The sequence below is a fragment of the Eptatretus burgeri genome, chromosome 9 (assembly GCF_056783735.1).
Source record: "Eptatretus burgeri isolate ZD-2024b chromosome 9, Ebu_testis_v1, whole genome shotgun sequence".
NCBI lineage: Eukaryota > Metazoa > Chordata > Myxini > Myxiniformes > Myxinidae > Eptatretus > Eptatretus burgeri.
Window position 1 is genome coordinate 42,181,049 of NC_140969.1, and position 20,759 is coordinate 42,201,807.

At 43.4% G+C, this 20,759-nt stretch overlaps 1 protein-coding gene across 1 annotated transcript in view; it reads left to right on the forward strand.

Annotated features, from left to right (window-relative positions):
- The first annotated feature begins 8,509 nt into the window (after window positions 1-8,509).
- Window positions 8,510-20,759, forward strand: part of LOC147020018 (calpain-1 catalytic subunit-like) — a 59,844-nt gene continuing 47,594 nt past the window's right edge. The window contains exons 1-2 of the mRNA XM_085893773.1: window positions 8,510-8,814; window positions 19,304-19,373. Of these exons, the coding sequence (XP_085749899.1) occupies window positions 8,632-8,814; window positions 19,304-19,373 (253 nt within the window). The 5' untranslated portion in view covers window positions 8,510-8,631. The remainder of the gene's footprint in view (window positions 8,815-19,303; window positions 19,374-20,759) is intronic.

Sequence of the window (20,759 nt, forward strand, 5' to 3'; positions counted from 1 at the left end):
GAGGGTGAGAGAGGCGGAGGGGAGAGAGAGGCTGAAGGGTGAAAGAGGCGGAGGGAAGGGAGTGGCTGAGGGGAGAGAGAGGCGTAGGGGAGAGAGAGGCTGAAGGGTGAGAGGCGCAGGGGAGAGAGAGGCTGAGGGGAGAGAGAAGCAGAGGGGAGAGAGAGGCGGAGGGGAGAGAGTGGCTGAGGGGAGAGAGAGGCTGAGGGGATAGAGAGGCTGAGGGGAGAGAGAGGCGGAGGGGAGAGAGGAGGCGGAGGGGAGAGAGAGGCGGAGGGGAGAGAGGAGGCGGAGGGGAGAGAGAGGCGGAGGGGAGAGAGAGGCGGAGGGAGGGAGAGGGAGGTGGAGGGGAGAGAGAGGCAGAGGGGAGAGGGAGGCGGTGGGGAGACAGAGGCGGAGGGGTGACAGAGGCAGAGGGGAGAAAGAGGGGGAGACGGATTGATATTTAATGTTGTTTTTTCACTCATTGTGATCATAAAAATATTTTTTTCTCATTGTGATCATATAATTTATTTTGCCTTCCTACCTCTGGTATTGAATTCTGGTATCTCCATTGATTGAAGCTTGAAGAATGCTCCAAGTGGCTTCACCAAGCATTCCACAAAATTGTTGTAGAAACTTTTAAAAACAAAACGTTTCATTTTTATTTGTATTTATCGACGTCGAAGTGACAGGTCATATAATGGAAGATTGTACAAAAAGGGGAAACGTCGTGGAAAGTATAATTTCACATTTTCAGCAAGCGACCCACCACCTGTTGCACCACAGAACAACATGTAGCCAACACACGTGAGTGGCCCTGAACTTCGTTCAAATCAGTCAGTATAGTATTCAGTGGCAGTGCAAATATTGTAGAGCACTCGTCAAGTGGATTTTGCACTCCAATGAAACAGTTGATAAAGAATGGCTCTCTTGACATGCAATTGGCAATCACCGAACCATCATATTAAACATACACCTCCCGGAGACACCCAAAATGTCAGATATGTCTGAATTGGACAAATGAACACTTTTATCGAAGTCGGAATTGCTGCTAAGTTGAATTCTGAAGCTTAAATTTTGTAATTCGGCTTCGTTTAAGAGATTCTCGCGGTGATCGCATGTGTGGAAATGAAATAAGGCCATGAATGCTGGCATCTCCAGGCGTTTATAAGCATTGCAATGTACCCAGCGATTCGTAGCTATGATTTGATATGAGTGAGGAAAGTGGGAAATATAAAACTTTATCATAAATAAATTGTTGTGGCCTGTTCCAAGTCAAGGCATGGTTGAGCAGGCCAAAAAACATGGTGGCTTCAGAACCCAGTGAGGTAACCCAGGATGTCTTAAGACCCCATAATGGGTGGGGTGGCTGAGGATGCACCTGGTAAAGGATATAATTAATGAAGGCCGTTAATTATCTTCAAAAACGTTTTAATTAACACAAACACCCAATTTTCAGTCATGCACTTCCTTGGAATTTTCTTCGTGTGCATGCAAAGTTTCAGGCTTCTCGGCTTTATGGTTTTGAAGTTATGGAGGAGACACACACACACATTTATTTGCATCGATTTTACATTGGCATCAGCTCTTGTAAGGTTATACATTGTCATGTTCCAAGGTGTCAATATTTGGTCTTGAATATAGGGGCTCTTATGCTTCAGTCACATTTGGCTCGGCGGCCGTAGGGTCTAAAAAATCTACAGCCACTAGCAATTATAGGGCGGCCGCAGTATTTCCACGGTCACACAATGTAGCAATCACATATGTTTTTATTTTTTGGGTAGCCGCACGGGGTATTTAGAAATTGTGGAGACCGAAAACGTGGGGGTGCCGTACGGTCTTTGATTTGATGTCGCACGGTGACCTTAGGGCATCCCTGCGGCAGCCATATAATTTTCAAGGCAGACGCAAGGTAGCCTCAAGGTGCCCGCAAGGCGACTGCAGGGGGGCCCTAAGGCGAATGTGGAAATAGTGCGGCCGCCGTAATTTTTTGGGGGTTGGCAAAATTCATTTTTTATTGATAAGAGCCGACGGAAAACGCACGAATAACGCAAGCCCACCGTACGCCCCACGTATGGTCGCCGTGGAACACATCTACTGTACGTCATGGCTACGGCTTGTCAATTTGCTACGGCCAACCTAGAAATGAAAAAAAGTTATAACTCCGTGCTTTAATTCCACGCAGACCCCTACGGCCTGTAAAAGATAGCCATACGGCGTAGGGCCACCCTAAGGCCACCTCAGAAACTCTGCGGCCGCCGCACGTTTCTGTCAATTCAGGGGGGGGTATGGCCGCCGTATCCTAGCCGTAGAGCAAATGTGACTCATGCTTTACTGGTCCTCTTACTTCTCCAAACAAAGTTGTGAATGCTAGTGCTGCAGTGCATGAGGATTTGCTTGCTGATATAGATTTGTCTGGTGTGTCTTGTGTTGATCAGTCAACAAATGTGTGACCCAACTTCTGTATACTTTCTGAAAGTTCAGTTTTTCATGCATGATGCTTTGCACTAATCCATGGCTAATGCTGACAGTGGTGGAAAGTTGGTCAATGGTCGTTTTGACTCAACTCTTCAACAGATAGGTAAATGTTTTCATCACACAGCTGCAATTGGTTAAACTGCTCTTGGTGGGTGAATGACACGTTTCTGAGTCTTTATACTGCCTGTGATCCATCATTTTTCAGACTTCACTAAATTGAGTCAATGGTCTCTCATGGATTTCAGCATTTTTTAGACCTGAAAATAATTAAAATGAATAACTGAAAACTCATTTTAGTTTAGTGGACACAGCCAATTGGTGCACTTCCATTTTGTATATGTCATAATAACACAAACAACACTTTTTTTATTTTTGTACCACACAAGAGTTGAGCTAAGGCAACTCGAGCCATACCAGTGGTCTCACAAACATACGTATTTCAGGAACACGACTGACTTCATTCATAAGTCCACACAAGACACATTAAATAACTAGAACGGGCACTCGTAGAGAGCATATACCTTCGCTGCCGCTACTGTTTTGTTCTTGGCATAAGAGTGTGGGGAACAGAACAAGGAGCATTTTGGTGCTGATTTCATACAAATCGGATAAGAATTGACTGCGTTATGATAAAAATACGCACATCTGCAAGGTCGTGACCCCCCTGACTTTTGACCCCCAACCGCGAGTAAGGGCAATTACATCATTGTGTCAAGTTGCATATCACAAGCTTGGGCATTAAATTCTGAACATTTTGGCATTAGTTTCATGCAAATTGGATAACAATTGACCGCGATATGGTAAAAAGACGATTTTGACCTTTGCATGACCTTGACCTTGACCTTTGACCCAATTGCTCCCAAAATCTAATCAAATGGTCCTTGGCTAATAACCAATCATCCCACCAAATTTCATGCAATTCGGTTTAATACTTTTTAAATTATGCGAATAACAAACAAATAAATAATCATTGGCATCTCCCACAAACATATATTTTGGTACTGATAAGAATGCCAGGATTTGGGACATTTTCTTTTAAAACAAGGGTAATGACGTAATTGTGTCATGTCGCCCATCACAAGATTGGGCAATGAATTCTGAACATTTTGGCATCGGTTGCATGCCAATTAGATCAAAATTGACCGTGCTATGGTAAAAATACGAATTTGACCTTTCCGTGACCTTGACCTTGACCTTTGACCCGATCGCTCCCAAAATCTAATCAAATGTTCCTTGGATAATAACCCATCATCCCACCAAATTTCAAGCGATTTGGTTTAATACTTTCTGAGTTATGCGAATAACAAACAAACAAACACACACACACACACACACACACACACACACACACACACACACACACACACACACACACACACACACACACACACACACACACACACACACACACACACATATTCACAAATAAATAAATAAATAAATAAATACACAGCCACGAATACATAACCTTTCGCAGAATGCGAAGGTAACCAGGTACCTCTGTTGTTTTTCAATTAAGAATGGTGTTTTGCAACAACAAAAACATACAATTGATGATTTTTCAGTTTTTATTCGGAGTTCAAGTCATTGCATGACTATCCACTATTGTTACCTTCTTATGCAGGTAAGATGTTTAAGGTGACAAGCTGTTCCCATCTGTCTGAATCTTCATGAGAAATGTGATGAGGATCGGATCTGACATCACATCTCTCTTCATCATTAAAGTCATGTGCCAAACAAACATGCAGCTTGGTGCAGGTTGGCTTGATTCATGTATGGTGTGAAAAAACATTATTACCTGCTTCTATAGTACTTGTTTGTTGGTCTTCTGAAAACTTAAGATTATGCATATGAACTGTCTTTTGAAATGCTGACCTCAACTTCTTCTCATATTTTTCCATTTATAAGGGGCGAGGTCCAATGGCACCGTGCTTCTGCAATTCCTTGACCATGTTACTCCTCAACTTCCCTCGAACCTCAGCCAACTCTCTCCACACTCGAACCAGCCATACCTTATGGATATCCCTCTTCACCCAATCCTCCCATCTCAACCATGGTCTACCTCTTTTCCTTGATCCTACCTTGCCCCCTCAACCTATCCGCTCTCTTTGCCATTCTCTCTTCCCTCATCCGCACCAAGTGTCCGGCCCATCTTTAGCCGGCATTTCACCAATTTTCCCGTCAAGTTCATCTGCACACCAATCTCCTCCATCAGTTCATCCATCCTCCTTCTATCCAGCTGCCGCCCCCCCCCATCCTTGATCTTCTCTATCCTCTTCCAAACCTCCTTATTTTCACCAATAGCCTTCGCTACTTCCTCCATCCACCTTACCTTGTTTCTATCCCTCGATGATGCACCCTTTCCTGATGTCCTTCCACGCAAAAATTCTGCAATTACCCTAAACGCGTCTCGGTACTTCTTCCACTCCTCAAAACCTTCCACTTCTTCGTGAAGTTGCTCATACCTGGTCTTCATCCTCTCCTTGTACTCCATGATGACGTTTCCCCTACACTTCCCCCCATCTAATAATCTGCCGACCTCATCTGGTCTCCTACGCACACAACACTTCCAACCTCCTTATCTGCATAATCTCCACCACCTCAACTCCTCTTCCCTCCAATGATCCCACATTCAAACTTCCTTGCTTCTGAACCACTGCCTGCCTGGCAGAGCCAGTTCCATCTTGATCAGTTCGGGATGCTGCTCTGGTCATCAATCAGCAGTGCTGCCTGGGCTGACCTTTCATGACTCCAAAAAGTAACTTTACATGCTGAGTTGCATTATACAACTAGTGATTGTGTATGTGTGGGGGGTCGTTGGAATGGGGGGTGGGGGTGGGGAGGGGTAATTACACAGTATACCATGTCACACTAGTGTGATCAGCTGTGGTTGGCAAAACCTGACGTTTATGCATCTGCACAAAAATGTACAGTGTGGGTCATTTATCTATTCCCAGTTTTGAACCTCTGTAATTCTGTTGCTAAGAAACGAAATAAACCGAAATATTTACAAGGATATAGGTACATAAGTTTTTGTGGTAAATTTTTTTGTTGAATTCATAAGTATACAAAATTTGTGATGAATTTTGACACAATTTCCATAATTTTCAAGCAGTGAGCATCCTTTCCTGATACTCAAAGACCATTTTCTGTCCCATTCCGACTGTAATTTGTCCAATAGCTGCTTGAGGTCTAGCTTTTTCAGGTCTTGAATGTTTGCTGGTTGAGTTGCATAAACCTTGCCCTTAAGAAAGCCCCACAAGAAGAAATTGAACGTACAAACGGGGTCTCTAGGTCCGCAAATGTCTCGACCGGTGGATGGGTTGTGGTTCACCCATTATGCCCTGGCCCCATCATTCACCAGAGCTCGTCCCATGCAATTTTTTCTTGTGGGGCTTTCATAAGGGCAAGGTTAACGCAACTCAACCAGCGAACATTCAAGACCTGAAAGAGCGGATTCAAGCAGCTTTTGGAGAAATTACGGTCGGAATGCGACAGAAATAATGGTCTTGGAGTATCACGAAGGGATGCACACTTGTTGAAAAATGATAGTAATCATTGCAAAATTCAATTTAAAAAAATGTTTAACACAAAAACTTGAAATATGTACCTGTATTCTGTAAATATTTCTTTTCTTAGCAACATAATTACAGGCGTTCAACCGGGAATAGATGCATGGCCCAACCTGTCGATGAAATGCCCAAAATGCTCACCCTGAGCAGTCATTGGAATCGAACCCACGCCAGTGAGGGAAACGCAAGAACGCTTTTCACATTCCAACACCAAACCACTCTTACTCATAGGGCTGACTGATAAGAAGTCGAAATTGAATGGCGAATCCAGAATCATATCTGGACATGAATCCATTTGTGAACATGACGATTCATGAACTGCAGGGCCCTCAGTGCTAATGGAGAGGAAACAACTTTGGGCGAACCAGCAGTGCGAATTTAAGCGCAACGACAGCATTTGTAAACCCTCACAAAGGTAAACATTGATTCAACAACACTTGGGCTTCAGCAAAAAAGATTCATGAAGCATTCTGGGAAGTGGCTATCTCCTTTAAAATTGTGTTTGTTATTCCTCTAAATGCCATTGCTGATTTAATCAGCCAACATTATTTGATACCAACGATGGAATGAAAACCATTTATATTGATCCACGATACATTGCATACATTGCGTTATTATTTATGGAATGTCTTTTTGAACAAATAACTCATAATGCTGGGATCCCAAGTTGAAATCCTCATATCCTGAAATTTGTCTGTTGTCTCCTCATATCTTTGCAATTCGTGGGAAGGTTCTTATAATGTCGGTGTCATACATGCGATTTATGTACATGAACTCCTCCATGCACCTTGGATCACTAAAAAGATCACTAAAATAAAAAAGCAAAAGTAAATATAAAATTGTTTTTTATTTATTCTTAAGTCGTTGCTGAATGAAAGCAAATGTAACCATCTTTACCAGTTGTTGTTCGCAGGATTAAATATGAGTGGTGGACCCAAAACGCAAAAACACTGTGTTCCCACTGACGGAAGATAAAGTGCCTCGCCGATGGTGGCTCATCCTTGAACCAAGGCAGCAGATAAAATAGGATGGTAACAACCAAACTGTTTTCGAAACAAAGCATGATGGTAAAAAAAATGTGGATGGAGGTTATGTTTTCATTTCCGTCTGTTTGTTTGTGGAACAGGATATCTCAAAAAGTTGTCAATCGATTCAGAAAAAAACTTGGCGGGCAGGTTGGGAGTGTAACAAAGGAAGAAATGATTTGATTCTGGTGAAGATCTGATAATTTTAAGTGATTCTTCCCCCATTGGGTGATAGGGCTTAAATGATATGTAGCACGATATCTGAAAAAGTTGTGAACAGATTCGGACGAAACTTGGTGGATGAGTTTGGTTTGGTGACGAGAACAAGCTGATTAAATTTTAGTTCAGGTCTGAATCCAGATCCTGCCTATCAGTGGGATACAAAACGTAAACGAATCAGCCTGGTGGAGGTATGTGCTCCACCGAGTGGCCGTTCCAGTTCATCATAGAAAAGAGTGAAGCGAAAATCCAATAACGTTCAGATATATGTAGTAATTTATAATTCTAGTTTTCTTAATACGAGTAGTGGGGTAACTTAGCATAACAATTGTGCATTTTGTGAGGAAAGCACTAAATTTGGCACACTAGTAGCCTATCATATAATTAACAGATTTAGATATTGGGCCATCTCAAAATTTTTGATGGCAGTGGAAAATGGCTGCCACAACCATCAGCGGCTGAATTTGAGATGGCCCAATATCCAAATCTGTTCATAATATGATAGGCTACTAGTGTGCCAAATTTAGTGCTTTCCTCACAAAATGCACAATTGTTATGCTATATTGAGCTAAGTTTCCCCACTAGAGGGGCTCATGGAAGAATCGAGTTTTATGAGTTTTGAGTCACATTTTGCTTTCACCTTGGAGTTGTTGTGTTTTTGGTTCACCTTTTAAACATCCAAAGACATTCTGTGGCAATATCTAAAGTAGAAGTATATTTTACCAAATTTGCCACGTGAATCACCTGTAACCTGGTGTTATGAATTTATCAACATACTTATTAAACACAAATTAAACGTTGACCCCACCAAGAAAAGAAAACTGATGCATCTTCCAAGTTGATGATCTATTATTATAGCTTTCAGATTTTTGTTGTTCTAATTGCTGTTTTCTTCCAAATTGCCTTAAATTCCAAAACAAATTGTGTAAGTGGCATAAAGTGGTATTAAAGTAGTATATTTTCCTCCTTCCCAGCTCATTAACGTCCATTTGTATTTATTTATTTATATTTTAGTGTGCATATGCAAGGAAAGGGTATGATGGTGAAGGACAGACTGTGATTCGTTATTGAATCTCCAGAGAGGTTATTGTTAAAGCATCACTATCCAAGCTGCAATGCCAGTCCAATTGGGATAATTGTGTCTAATTAGAAAGAACCGACACTGCCAACAGCCGTTTCGAACACTCGGTCAGGTTTCAGAAGCTGCTATTTTGAAAGTTTAAAGCCTGAATAATCGAATCCTCACAAGAATTCCAACCATACTAAGGAAATTTAATTAGTAGATTAAAGGAAATATATCCAATCAAGGAAGAAAAGTACGAGTTCAGACATTTACCAGTGTCAGAATCAGGGTGGCAATGGACAAAGAAGACTTCACATGCTTCCACGAGCAAGACTTCGAACATCTCAAAGATGAGGCTCTCCAGAAAAAACAGCTGTTTGAAGATCCACACTTTCCAGCAGACAAGTCTTCACTTGGCTACAAAATACTGGGCCCTGAAAGCAAAATCAGCCAACACGTCACATGGAAGAGACCGAAGGTAACTGAATGTACTCTCTCTCTCTCTCTCTCTCTCTCTCTCTCTCTCTCTCTCTCTCTCTCTCTCTCTCTCTCTCTCTCTCTCTCTCTCTCTCTCTCTCTCTCTCTCTCTCTCTCTCCTCACTCCTCACTCCTCACTCCTCACTCCTCACTCCTCACTCCTCACTCCTCACTCCTCTCCCCTATCTCCTCTCTCCTCTCTCCTATCTCCTCTCTCCTCTCTCCTCTCTCCTCTCTCCTCTCTCCTCTGTCTCTGTCTCTGTCTCTGTCTCTGTCTCTGTCTCTCTCGTTGTTGCTTTTTCTTATGATCCCAGCAGTTGTACTAAGCCGTAAAACCACACCATCAAGAGAACCATTAGCTCGTTTTGGCGGCAAACATTGATCTCGGTCTGCTTTGATCTCAGGACAGTGAAAACAGATGCAAGGCAATATGGAACTTTACTGGAAAAACCGTCATGCTGTCAGTGATGATCTTTTTGTCTTGTTCTGAGTGTTAATTTGCATGGAAACTATACTTTGAAAAACTAGGTAAGGATACCGATTACGACAACTACAATGCTCAATAACAAACAAAACAATATCCTTTTCATACCTCTTCTGAAAAAATGAGGTCTCTTTGATTCTGCAGCCAAAAATGTGTTATGTGGCCAAAAATATCAGCAGGAAGCATTTTGAAGTGTCATGTGATATTTTAACACTCAAATTGTGTGAAGAGCTTCCAAAGAGCTTAAAGTGAGTTGAAGGTTGAACACTGAATTGGAATGAAACAAAAGTTTACTGAGAATTAGAATGATACTTGGCTTGTCCTGTTTGGCATTTATAGCCATGTATGTTGCTGGAAGCCGAGATTGTACACCTCGTATAGTTTATTGAATTGTCCATTGTCTACTGGTCTTAATGTCATTGTAATTCCCGTGAAAGTAGTCTTGCTGCTTGGAACATGATCATGTTTTGTTTTTTTACCAACCTGAGAGAGGAAGAGAATATATCTCACACACACACACACACACACACACACACACACACACACACACACACACACACACACACACACACACACACACACACACACACACACACACACACGATTCCCATTGCAGCTAATGCCTGCAAACCGACTTTCCCCTCTTAAACTTCCCCATTTACCTATTCATATCCTTCCTCCCCCCATACCCCATACCTTTTCACTTACCTAATTCCTCCTTTTCCTCCGTCCACCTCCATTTATCCACTTCTCTATCTATCTATTCACCCAGTCAGCCAAACTATATTCAGTGCTTTCGATACGATCTCACACCCTGCCCTGCTCACGAAACTCTCTTCCTATGGTATCCAAGGACATCTCCACTCATGGCTCGCAGACTTCCTCTCCAGCCACAGCCAATGTATGGCCTTTAATGAAGTTCTCTCATCCTCTTTTCTTGTCCAGGCTGGAGTTCCTCGATGCAGCGTTCTGGGCCCTGTTCTTTCTCTGGTTTTCATTAATGATCTCTCCGACTGTGGAAAATCCTCTTTATCTCTTTGCTGATGACTTCCCCTTTCTGTCGTGTCATCTGTCATCACTCAGATCGCCAAGCAGCAGCCTCTGCACTCTCTGCAGATATGGATAAAAGCACAAGTTGATCCAACACGTGGTACATGTCTTTCAACCGTGACAAATCTCACACTCTCAGTATGTCTCTCCAAAAGGACCATCAGGAACCCCCCCCCCCCTCCTCAAATATACTTTCTCAACAATCTTCTTCAAGAAGTCCTTTCATTCAAGCTTCTGTGTCTCACTTTATCTATCTTGATATTTCCTGGGAAAGCCAAATTTCTAAACTGGCCTCCAAAGCCAGTCACCAAATGGAAATCCTCCATCATGCAAAGTCCTTACTTTGCACACCTGAGCTCCTGACCATATACAAAGCTTTCGTCCACATCCTGATGGAGTACTGCTGTTCCTCTGGGCTGGTGTTCCCACCTCTCACCTTTCATGGCTTCACGCTGTGGAAACCAAGGCATTTAGGATCATTGGTATCTCCCGTGATGAGGCTGAGTCGTTTGGACTCTCACTCTCTCACTGCAGACAGGTCGGTGGCCTTTCTGTCTTCCACCGTCTCCTCTCTGGCCTCGCTCCCCTCCCCTTCCTGCTCTGTCTGAGATATGTCCCCCCATATTTTGACAGGGTGCTCAAGGTCTGCCAGCAACCCCCTTCTGGTAAAACTACCAAAATCAAGAATCACTACTGACCTTCACACTTTCATTCCTCTCTTTTCCCAATCTTTGGAACAAACCCCCACACTCTCTTCAATCCCAATCCTCCATCCAGGTATTCAAAACAGCTGTCCACCACTATCTCTTATCTTCCCCCATCCAAAACCGCGATTTTTTCTTCCCCCGTTAATCCACCCCAAACCCACCTTCTTCAAATTTCCTGCTTTCCTTCCTGAAAGTCCCTATCATGTAAGGACCTGAGAGTCCCTGTAGTGTCCATCTTGTTTACCCCGTGTACCCCGCCCCATCCCTCTCCCTTCCACAGATCTCCTCATGTCTCTGTTCCACACTGTTTTTTCCTTCCCTCTCCCACCCCTCTTGTCTCCTGCTTCCGAGTTGTACATTCTGTGCGTTAGCTCTAACACAAGCCTCGACATTGTATACAAAAAAATAAACTGTCTGGGTCATCCATGAGTCTACAAATTGGGCAATTTCAGTTATTCTGTGGCACCATCCACTTTCATCAAGTCAATAGCTGGGTGGTGGTAGTCATAACAATGAACATAGACATGACAGTAAAAAAGAAAACAATATAGTATAGCACAACACAGAGATATATTAATAAAGAAATATTACTGTACCGATGATGGCAGCTGATTGTTCACCAACTTGGTGCTGTTGCTGATGCTCCTGGCTCTCCCATGCTTGGGCGACATCATGGGCCACACGATCAACTGCACAGTGCTCTTCCTGGTGCTCTTGGCTCTGCAATGCTTGGGCTTCAGCATGGGCCACACCATCAGCTGCTTGATGCTGTTGCTCGTGCTCCTGGCTCTCCACAGTTCTGACTTCACTCGATCGCTCCATACTACTTGTTTTGCTGCCAATATCTTGTTTCTTTGGAGGCATATTTTTATCAACTTTTGAGAAAATGTTCATAATACATAATTCCTGCCCACATTTTCCGGAAATACATAATTCCTGACGACACTCTCCATAGGTAAAGCGTACTCGGGGAACCTACACCTATATGCCACACGAATGTTCAACAACTCGGGTCGAGTCGAGCAAAAGGGAGGGGTGTAGTGTTGCGGTTTTGCAAAACCACATGCCTCCAAGGCAATGGCACCCAAAATACAGTGATTCCCAGGCAGTTATTTTGTAAGTTTTCATTCAGTCAGTCCTTCCCCTCATGTCCAATGGGTTAACGGGACGAAGTGCATTGATGGGTCCAATAGCTAGGTCTAATATAATTATCTCCATCTTCTTTTCATCCTGATTTCCATCCAACCCTTTTCTTTTATCCATGATACAAATCAAAACAGGCACACATACACGATAACAGACAAACGCACAGCCCTGTAATATAATTACCACATGAACAAGTGCGCGCATGGTGCGCCCTTTCATTCAAATCTGCGCACCAATTTACAACGGCGTCTCACCTTGCTCAACATTTGCTCACCAAAACCTCACCACCTCAACCAGCAACATCTCCTGCACACGGGAAAAGTCATCCCGTGCCTCCTCACACCTCCAAATCAATACAGTTCGCCCCAAGCAGAGGCGTGCTGCATGGCCCAGGCCGCTCGGGCTGTGTGGCGTGGGGACAGGCCAAGCTCGTTAGCAGCACCAACCACAGCTCGCCGGTAGTGCCTTGAAAGGGCATGTGAGACCAACACCACGCTCGGCCAGTCGTCAAAACATGGCCCGGGAGTTCGGTGCAAGGCTCTGGGCAGTATCAGGCCGGATATGGGTAGGAAATCGCTTCCGGCCCCAGGAGCCTTGCAGGGTAGGGCCGGGACCCAATAGGAGAAGACGATTCGGATGACGGCGCGTCGTTTCGGGTCGTCACCCACCCTTCGCCTGGGGCCTATAAAAGGCAGATAGTGAAGTCGTCCACCTTCTCTCTTGCTCTCTTTCCCTCTCTGCTGCACTTCATCCACCTTCCTGCCTCACCCACTTCTCTGCCTCCCTTGCTCCGCCCTCACTTCACCGCTCTTCGTTGTCTCGGTGCAATCTAAATATATATATATATATATATATATATATATATATATATATATATATATATATATATATATATATATATATATATATATATATATATATATATATATATATATATATATATATATATATATATATATATATATATATATATATATATATACATTGTTACGGATCTGGAAACCATGTGCATCCAACATACAGGTCCCAAAAGTTAGTTATGCCGTTAAGTACATGTGAGACAGGTCCCTTCCTTTTGTTTGGTGGGAGAATCAAAGGTGTGCGTTGTGATGTCCTTTTCGGTAGGTTGTTAAATCTTTACATCCAACGAACATCTAACAAACCACATATCCTCCAATGCCGCTTCCAGCGGACCATCCAGCCTGCTACTGAGCGAGCGCTTCGCTCACCCAACCTGAAACCCCACCCAGGAAGGGCATGCCGTGGACCCCTGTCCAATCGAGGTGGACGGTGATGTGTGCTTCACCGAAACCCCACCCAGGAAGGGCATGCCGTGGAACCCTGTCCAATCAAGGTGGACAGTGGCGTGTGCTTCACGGAGCTCCGCCTTGTACAAAGGCTCTTTTGTTCCCTTTTGGGAGTATTTAAGAGAGGGGCACGTCTGAAGAAAGAGGAGAAGTGCGAGAGCTGTGTGGATCCAATGTGAGTGAGAGGAGACTTCGTCAGCCATCCGACATCAGAACCACTGCCAGGAATACAAGTCGATTGCGCACCGTCTCCTTGGCGTTCCACGGGGAGAAGTGGGTCTTGTCCACAACCCTGATCTCTGCCCGGGGACTCCGTCTGCTCCATGCGGGTTCCTCCACGGGCATGAACCCCCGAGCCAGACCACCATTGACAGGTGCCGCACCGCAGAGCACCCCCTACCTCCAGCGTGCAGGTACCCCGCCGAACTGCGACCCCCAGCTTGTCTCTCCTTCTCCGGCTGCGGGGTCTTCAATAAAGTATCTGTGTGTGTGTGTCTGAGTGTGTTGGGCCTGTCTTTAAGTAGAACTGTTAGTGTTTTTATTTGATTATTGTAAATATTTATTGTATATTCAAGATAAGTCTTTCCTGTGTCTTTATTTTTACTGCAAATAAATAATGTTAGAAATGTTCCCAGTTCGTTTCTGTCCCTTCTTGCATTGGTCCAGCATGGTTCAGATCTGAGTTTAGGCAGGGTTTTATCTTCGGTAATCTGTCCATTGTAGCCGGGACGTCCTGAGCAGGCCCGCTCAACTGCATCTGAGCCAGAAAGGTGGGTGGCTGAATGGTAGTCGGAAGGTGTAATTTTACCACCTCCGGTAGAGTGAATCCAGTTCGGCCAAGCGTTCCAAGGGCATGGATCCCCGGTAGCCGAGACCGCGTGATTACTTCGGTCCATTGGATCTAGAAAAAATAATCCCACACCACGCGTTCAAGATATTGGCGTTCCACGGTCAGTTAAACGACCTGCCGGTTCGCGGAGTTATCCGAGCGATGGCCTACATTCCGCGGAGTTTGGTGGGAGACGACGCAACCTCCCTCACCTTGTGGTCATTCTCGCCACCGACCCCGGCCCGCAACAATATATATATATATATATATATATATATATATATATATATATATATATATACATACATATATATATATATATATATATATATATATATATATATACATATATATATATATATATATATATATATATATATATATATATATATATATATATATATATATATATATACTAGCTGAAGTACCCGGGAATACCCGGGAAATTTACCCTATTTTGTGCCCACTAAGCGATACTCACCGTTCGCAGCCACTCTCCCAGCCTGTCAACAGGACTCCTGCACCCCTCCAAACGGGTTTCGAGCCCACATTCGCACCAACAGCAAAGCGACCTCCATTTTTGTCAATTTGACTAACCCACGAACTCATATTACTCTGACCCTGGGGTCACTTGGTTCGGAATCACTCCTCCCCCCAATCACTCATCGCACCATATGCATACCACATTCGCTCCATACACACAGGCCCGCTGGCCCTCACTCACTCACATTATTTATCTTCCCTTTATCAATTGTCTCTCTCACCCCCTTTATGGCTTGCCTGGCTCTTTCATGAGCAGATCGATCAGCAGTTAGCTGTTGCCGTGCACGTGCAGTTCGAGAATTCAAATAACAGGAGGAGAATGTGTATGTTTAAAAAGTCAACAAATACGAACATTTTGTATTTCAAAAAACCCTAGCGTTTTTAACCATGAATCCTTTTGTTATGATTAATACGCCGGCGCACTATTCGAAAGCCATTTTTTTTTCTCATGGAAATTTTATTATATATATATATATATATATATATATATATATATATATATATATATATATATATATATATATATATATATATATATATATATATATATATATGCATATATTAGAGCGTTGTGTGTTGGCACAGTGGTTAGGGCAGCGGCTTGGGATCCAAAAGGTCCTGAGTTCAAGCCCCGTTGGGCCACTGAATTAATAATACACCAGGGGGTTGACTCAGCCTGTCATCCTTCCGAGGTCGGCGAAATGAGTACCAGTATACTGGGCCGGTGTATACCCCGGTTAAAATAGGTGTACCATATCCCTGTGTCGTAAGAGGCGACCAGGGTTGCATCAGGAAGGGCATCCGGCGTAAAACCTGTGCCAAATCACTATGCGGATCACACGGATGATCCGCTGTGGCGACCCCTAACGGGAGCAGCCGAAAGAAGAAGAAGAAGATATATATATATATATATATATTTATATATATATTTTTTTAATACATTTTTTTTTCATTTTTATGGAGAGCCACTTAGCACATCCTGGAGCTGAATGTTAGGTCTATATGTGTGTAAAGTTTCATCAAGATCGGTTCACTGGTCTAGGAGCTTATTGGTTACAAACAAACAAACAAACAGACAGACAGACACGGACAGAAGGATTGCCATATATATATATATATATATATATATATATATATATATATATATATATATATATATATATATATATATACATATACATATATACATATATTCCCTTCAACAGTTGAAGACGCTTTAAGATCACGAAGACCCAAAAGGCCCCTAAAACCCTGAGGACCCAAAAAACCTTTAAAACCCTTCAGATCCATTCGAACTTCTGTCTGGTGTTGGTTTAATGGCTAGGGTGGCGGGCTTTGGATCCTCGGGTCCCGAGTTCAAATCCCGCTCAGGTGTTGAATTAATACCATGTGGGGTTAACTCGTCCTGTCATCCTTCTAAGGTCGGCAAAATGAGTGCCAGCATGCTGGTATACTGTGGCGGAGTGGTGACCCGTCCAGCATTGTGCCCAATAGCCAAGGAGATGGCTTAGGCTGCACCAACGCTCTGCACAGAGTATGGTCCCAATCTCCTCCTATATATATATATATATATATATATATATATATATATATATATATATATATATATATATATATATATATATATATATATATATATATATATATATATATATATATATATATATATATATTGTCGGTGTTTTAGCTCTAATTGATTCTGCAAATGTGAAGGAATCCTTAACCACAAAATGAGAAAGTGGATCCAATACTGGTTGCAGTACCTCTCCCAACCACTTGGCAAGTTCATGTTGTGCCGATCACACCATGGACATTATCGGTCTGAGAGGGATATTCTCCTTGTGAATCTTCGGCAGGCCGTACATTCTTGGACGTTGGGCTCCAACAGGTTGAATTCTGTCGTACATCTCCTTTGATAGTTCTCCACGTTTGAGAAGCTGCAACAGTCGTTTGACGATCTGACCTTCCACCTGAGGCGTGTGATCATGTTTCATTACACCGCCCAGATGTGTGTGTGTGTGTGTGTGTGTGTGTGTGTGTGTGTGTGTGTGTGTGTGTGTGTGTGTGTGTGTGTGTGTGTGTGTGTGTGTGTGTGTGTGTGTGTGTGTGTGTGTGTGTGTGTGTGTGTGTGTGTGTGTGCGCGCGCGCTAAAACACCGACAAATGAGCACAACATCATGGCATCCTTTGATATTAAAAGCTTGTTCACGAATGTCCCATTGATGGAGACGATTGAGAAATGCACACGTTTGATGTATCACACCGATCTGGAACAACCGATGATCTCGGAACACGAATTCATGGAAGTAATGAACACAGCAACAAGGGAGGTGGAATTCAGTTTTAACAACACGATGTATGTTCAAACAGACGGTGTGGCCATGGGTTCTCCATTAGGTCCAGCTCTTGCAAATATCTTTGTGGGCTATCATGAAATGCAGAAACTGACTGGTCGGCAAGGGGTCGATTCCCCCATCGTATACGATCGGTATGTTGATGACATTTTTGCTTTGTTTGAGTCTCGGACGGCATGTGACAATTTCCAGGCATGGATCAACACTCTCCATCCAGTGCTGAAGTTTACCACGGAGCTGGAATCTTCAAACACGTTACCGTTTTTGGACGTGTTGGTTGATAGATCCAACCTTGGTTTCACAACATCCGTCTACCGGAAGCCGACTGTCACAGGGCAGTATACTCGGTATACAGTACTCGACTTTCACAGGGCAGTATACTCGGTGGGGACTCCTACAGCTTCACGAGAAACAAAATTGCCTTGATCAATATCCTGGTTAACAGAACACAGAGGATTTGTTCATCTTGTAAACTTCCTGCTAAAATTGACAAAATCATGAATATACTCGGTGAGAATGGTTATTCCAAGCATATAGTTAAGAGATACACACACAAGTTTCTAAACACAAGAGATCAGAAGATTGGTCCTGACAAACATCCAGTCTATATCAGGATGCCCTGGAAAGGGCAATCATCACGAAGGTTTGAAGTACAAATCAAACATATTGTATCCAACATGTTTCTGGCTGTGCAACCCCGAGTAATCTTTACCTCTCGCCGTTTGCTGACGTCGGTCAAGAAGGATGTGCTACCCACCTCACAAACCAGCAATGTTGTTTATGAGTTTAAGTGCCGATGTGAAGCTCGGTACGTGGGCCGCACAACACTGAGATTGGCTGATCGGATCAAACATCACGTCCCCTTGGCGATTCGAAGAAAGATTGTGAGGGTGAGAACACAACCAGTGCGAGCATGTAAAAATATCCAGCAACCATCGGCCACTGTACCTGCTTCATCTGCCATTGCACAGTACCTGGTTGCCGACCCTATCTGTGCAGACCAGTACAATGCAGATATGTTCAGGATATTGAGCCGAGGTCGGAGCTCGTTTCATTAACGTATGTTTGAAGCAACCTTCATCCTTATCACCGATCCAATATTATGTCCTCAAAAGGAATTTGTACGATCTCTGCGTCTCTTTCAGCATGGAAAGATCAAGGGAAGTACGGTAACAAATGGTGAATGGACCTAAGGGGAAACCCATCCCCCCTCTCTCCAGGATGTGATTGCAAACGTCAATCATCGACGAACTCTGCTCCAGCCAATGGGAGCTCGAGGTGAAGATGATGAGCCGACCAATGGGTGTTCGGGTTAACCGTGACGTCATTACGGTTGAACCAATCAGCCTCTACCTTATTGAGACCTGCGTATAAAGCACACCCCTTCACTTCCTTCTTCACTTGCTGCGATTTTTACCCTGAAGAGTGCAGCACGAAAATCTTCGGTCACTATTATGTCGTGTTTGTTTGTTTGTATCCATATTAAAGTTTGGACATCAATCGATTTACATGTAGTGACCTTTGATGGAAAAACTTTCAGTATTGTCTCCCAAAAGCATGACAAGTATATGTTCAATCTTGTTGATATTTCTGTTCAATATTTTTCAGCTTGATAAATAAAATGTTTCTCTCCAAATATGTGCTTAATTGTGGTAGTTCAATAGAGGTACGTTAGATGCCAGGCAATACCAAGTACCTTTGTAGGAGGAGGGAAGGGAAAGTGTGGAGGTGGGAGGAGGGAGGGGAATGTGTGGAGTGGGAATCTGAAGGGTGGGGTGGGAGTCTGGAGGGAGGGGGGATGGGGTGGGAAGAGGGAGTTGGGTGGGGTGGGAAGAGGGAGTTGGGTGGGGTGGGAAGAGGGAGGGAAAGGTGTATGTGGGAGGGGATTTAGTGGGGTGGGAGTCTGGAGGGAGGGGTGGGGTGAGAAGAGGCAGGGGTGGGTGATAGTAGGCAGGGGCAGGGGTGGGAGGAGTGACCCGGCAATGCCTGGTACTTTTGCTCCTGGGTGAATAAGTATAAAGCCATATTGTGTTTTGCTATTCACTCTTAAATGCTGCTTTTTATTTTGCAGGACATTGTGGATGATCCACAGTTCATTGTGAAAGGAGCAAGTCGCTTTGACCTTTGCCAGGGCAGGTTGGGTAAGATATTCATTCTCTATGTTGGTATTAGAAGAAAGGTAACCTGAGGAATGGTTAAAGATTGAACATCTCAACCAATGAAGACTAAAATTTATTGATAAAACCCAAATCTCAATTTGTATGAATCAAAACCTTTTTAGTGTCATGGCGTTCTGACATTATTCTTTAACATTTTCATAATCTTTGCTATGGTGATTCTAAACTTCTTTGCTGGCTGTTTGATAACGGAATCGTCTCTAATATACTTTCATGTTGGACTCATAAACCAATATTATCATGGAAATTTGAAAGCAAGAAGGATCTTAGTGAGGCAAGGTATTGTGGCATACCCATTCTGGTCACACCATTCAGGAGCAATTTCTCCTAGCTAACTGAAGATGGGACTCCAGACAAAGAACACAACACCTCAGTTCAATTTGTATTTAAATAACCAAACTAATAAAGATCAATAAACAAGTTTAGAACCCTCCACTACAACCATAATATCCCAAATGGAACACCCCAACGGTCTGCAACAGTTAAATCCGAAAGGCCTTGTCCCCGAAATGGAAGTCCTTCTCTCGCAAGTTCACTCACTAAAGCATTTGTCCATTTGACTTTCAAAGCTCAAAGTTTGCAATTTGGGGGTTATGTATCTCAAGTGGTAGGTTGAAGGACGTTGTCCACCAATGGCTGCAATCCATTCCACGAACCGTCTCCAAGCATTTGGAGGCTGAACTGTTCTCAAACACATATGTAATCCCAATCTCAGAATGTACAATGCACACCACAACCCAATCAGGCCAAATAGTGGAATCCACACACATGCAGTGTGCTTATGCCATATTTCTCTTCTTGGGTACAAGCTACAATGATATCCACAATGTGGACAAGCCACCTCCTAACAGGTCAGTGGTACAGGTCATCTATATTCTGATGATGCTGGCTGGCTCTACACTGCACCAAGTTATATCCCTGAAAATTTTTTTATATCAAGTGGGCCAGATATCCCTCCGAGTTTTGCAATATCATGATTACTCGAGTGTGGCATGATCAGTGGTTGTGGTGAAGGCCCAAAATCTTGAAAGAGCATTGGAATGTTGATGAGTCCTAAACATTTCCAAGACTGACAACCAATCCTGGACAAGTCTTCACTCCATAATCAAAGCCAGGGTGCAGAAATTTCTCCCATGCAGATATGGATTAAAGTGATCAATAGCACCAACCACTACCCAGGGCTCCTAGTTGGTGGCACAAGTGGGGAAGAGCCATTTTATCCAAGGTGTCTGAAAAGTAACAAGACAGTAAAACAGTAATTTATGAAAATAATACACAATGCCTGAAATCAGATTTTTCCACCATAACATGATGGCTAATGAGAAACATCCCCATAACATGATGGTGCCA